The sequence below is a fragment of the Ursus maritimus genome, unplaced genomic scaffold, assembly GCF_017311325.1.
Source record: "Ursus maritimus isolate PB19 unplaced genomic scaffold, ASM1731132v1 scaffold_12, whole genome shotgun sequence".
NCBI lineage: Eukaryota > Metazoa > Chordata > Mammalia > Carnivora > Ursidae > Ursus > Ursus maritimus.
The window spans coordinates 320,939-323,338 of NW_024423564.1; the positions used below are offsets into that span (position 1 = coordinate 320,939).

Consider the following 2,400-nt stretch of genomic DNA (forward strand, 5'->3'; position numbering starts at 1 on the left):
GAGAATTTATGTTGTTTCCCTCCTAACCTTTTTTTGCTAATATATATAATGTTGAAGTGATGATACTTATAAATAAATCATTGTGTGTCTGAATGCATATTTCCCAGTGAATGCAGAAGGCATGCAGGTGTGTAAGGATTTTTATTAAGATAATTTCTTGGATTTACGTCCCCAATAGCTGTATGTCACCAACTAGGGTCCCCAGTCACAGCCTGCCCCTGTAATGGTGACTGCCCCTAGAGTTATTGCTGACGTTACCCATCATGCCAACAAGCAGCAACTTGAAATCCCCTGGACATGCACAAACCTTGCATACCCAGGTGACATCATTCTCTCCTCCCAGTCTGATGATTACTCATCAACTTGCAAAGCTTTGTTGGATAATTTTTGTCTTACAGTCTTACAGGTGATGGGCAACACACCTGTCAGCTGACACCTATTGCCTGCCTCACACCTGCTTGATGTTATTTTATAAGTAGGGTTCATTCCCCAGTGACCACTGCGGCCCCACTGGAAATTCTGTTGATCTCTCAGCCTCTAGACTTTTTGCTGGTCACCAACAAAGTCAAGAAAACATGGCTGTAGGGAGAGAGCAGATGGTGGGACTCTGAAGAGCTGAGCTCTGGATGTGACTCAGAAATATGATTTCTGGTTGGTCTTGATGAATTATCTTCCCCTTTCTGGGGAAGGATATCAGATTTATCTGGAAGTTGAATGGTGTTTTCAAGTATCCTTTCACCCTAACATTTTACCTGGTGATGACCTGCTTTCCCTTAATTTCAGGCTGACTGTCTTATCTGCATTAAACAGTCTATCTTCTGAAACCTACCTAAACTTTCCTTTTTCTTCTTTTATGCATTTACTTTTGCATTCTCTTTGGAGAGGTATCCTGTGTATGTGGGGTGGGGGGCTGGAGGGGGGGCACAAGTAAACGGGGGAGGTGTGTTTGTGCTTTGGTGTCAGTGCATATTTGCATGAATGTCTATTTCCATGGAAAGGGGTGAAGATCACCCCCTTAGGCTTGTCCTAGACAGGCACTGTGGATTCTACTCTTTGTCCTGCTATAGCACAGGGGTCTCAGTGAAAAATAAAGGCAGACTAGGGTGATCAAGTATGTGTCATGTGATTTGAGGTGTTGGTGTGTGCAGAAGTCTGTCTGTGTGTGGGTCTGTGAGTATGAGTGATTCAGGGTTTGGCTCCATGTGTTGGGACATCAGCAAGGAAGGATGCATGAATAATCATGTTGGAATTTTTACAAGCACTATTTCTTTGTAACAAAAAATAATAATAAAGAAATAAACCAAACAGAAAAAGGGCAACTTGGAGGCCAGGATTGAGTCAGAGATGGCTTGAAACAGGTACCATCTATGCTCAAGTAGGACTCACTCAGGTGCAAAAGAAGCCCTGTGCTAGGTAAGGTTGCACAAAGTAACAGGCTCTGGATAGCCTTGACCCTTTGCCAGCCCCCCCACCCCCTCACACACACCCATGCTCTCAGTGCCTGTACCAGGCCCTTTGCTGCTTCATGATGAGAGACCAAAGAGAAAGTTGAGTCAGCCAATGAAAAGCACAGCCAGTTGTGGAGTTAAAAGTGGTTTAATGGGGACAGAGCAGGAAAGATCCACTTGATTCCCCTCTTCTGATGAGCCCTGCGTGGTTAAAAGAGTAGCTCAGCCAGTGAGACTCTTAGCATCATTCAGAGGCTCGGAGCCCTCCAGAGAATGTGAGGGAAATTTTTGAGAGGGTGCGAAGAGGGAGGGTATGACTCAGGGTGATAACATGCTAATTGTAAGTAAGACACAGAAGCAAAATGGGAGAGGGGATTCAGCGTCCGGTGGTTGGCTCTCCAAGGGCTTGCTTGGCTGTGGACCCCATTACTTCTGCTTGGTCTTCTGCTGAGCTGGCACTGGAGTGACCGTTGAGGGACATGGCTCAGGAACCTTGGGGTGGCAGGGCTCAGGAACCTTGGGGTGGCAGGGCTCTGGCACCTTGGTGTGGCATGGCTCCTTGGTTTTGGGGACACATGGTTCTTGGGGTGGAGGCTGGCAGGGCTGTTTCACCTGCTGCTGCTGAGGCTGTGGGGGAGGGGTGCAGGGCTGCTTCTGCTGTTGGGAACTCATGCTTCACAGGAGGCTGGACCTACACACAGAACAGACGATTTAAACAGGGATTATCTAGGATAGAAGCCATGTTCAATGCGAAATGTATCCTTACAAGCCCTGTTAGAAGAAACAGCCCCTCATCTCCTCCGACTGACCACCCCCACACGCTTGAAAGTAAAATATGCTTTGGTAATTTCTGGGCCCTTTCAAGAGGAGGAGTTAAAGTCAATTTGTTCTGCTCCATTTCAATGGGGTTCATTCCCCAGCAATCTTTCTTCCCCAGACATGTCATATCCCT

At 46.8% G+C, this 2,400-nt stretch overlaps 1 protein-coding gene across 1 annotated transcript; it reads right to left on the bottom strand.

Moving 5' to 3' along the window:
* Positions 1-1,620: 1,620 nt before the first annotated feature.
* Positions 1,621-2,131, bottom strand: LOC103667484 (cornifin-A). Its single transcript, XM_008695627.1, has one exon. It carries the CDS (start codon positions 2,118-2,120, stop codon positions 1,875-1,877), a length of 246 nt encoding a protein of 81 aa, XP_008693849.1. The 5' UTR covers positions 2,121-2,131; the 3' UTR covers positions 1,621-1,874.
* Positions 2,132-2,400: the final 269 nt, after the last annotated feature.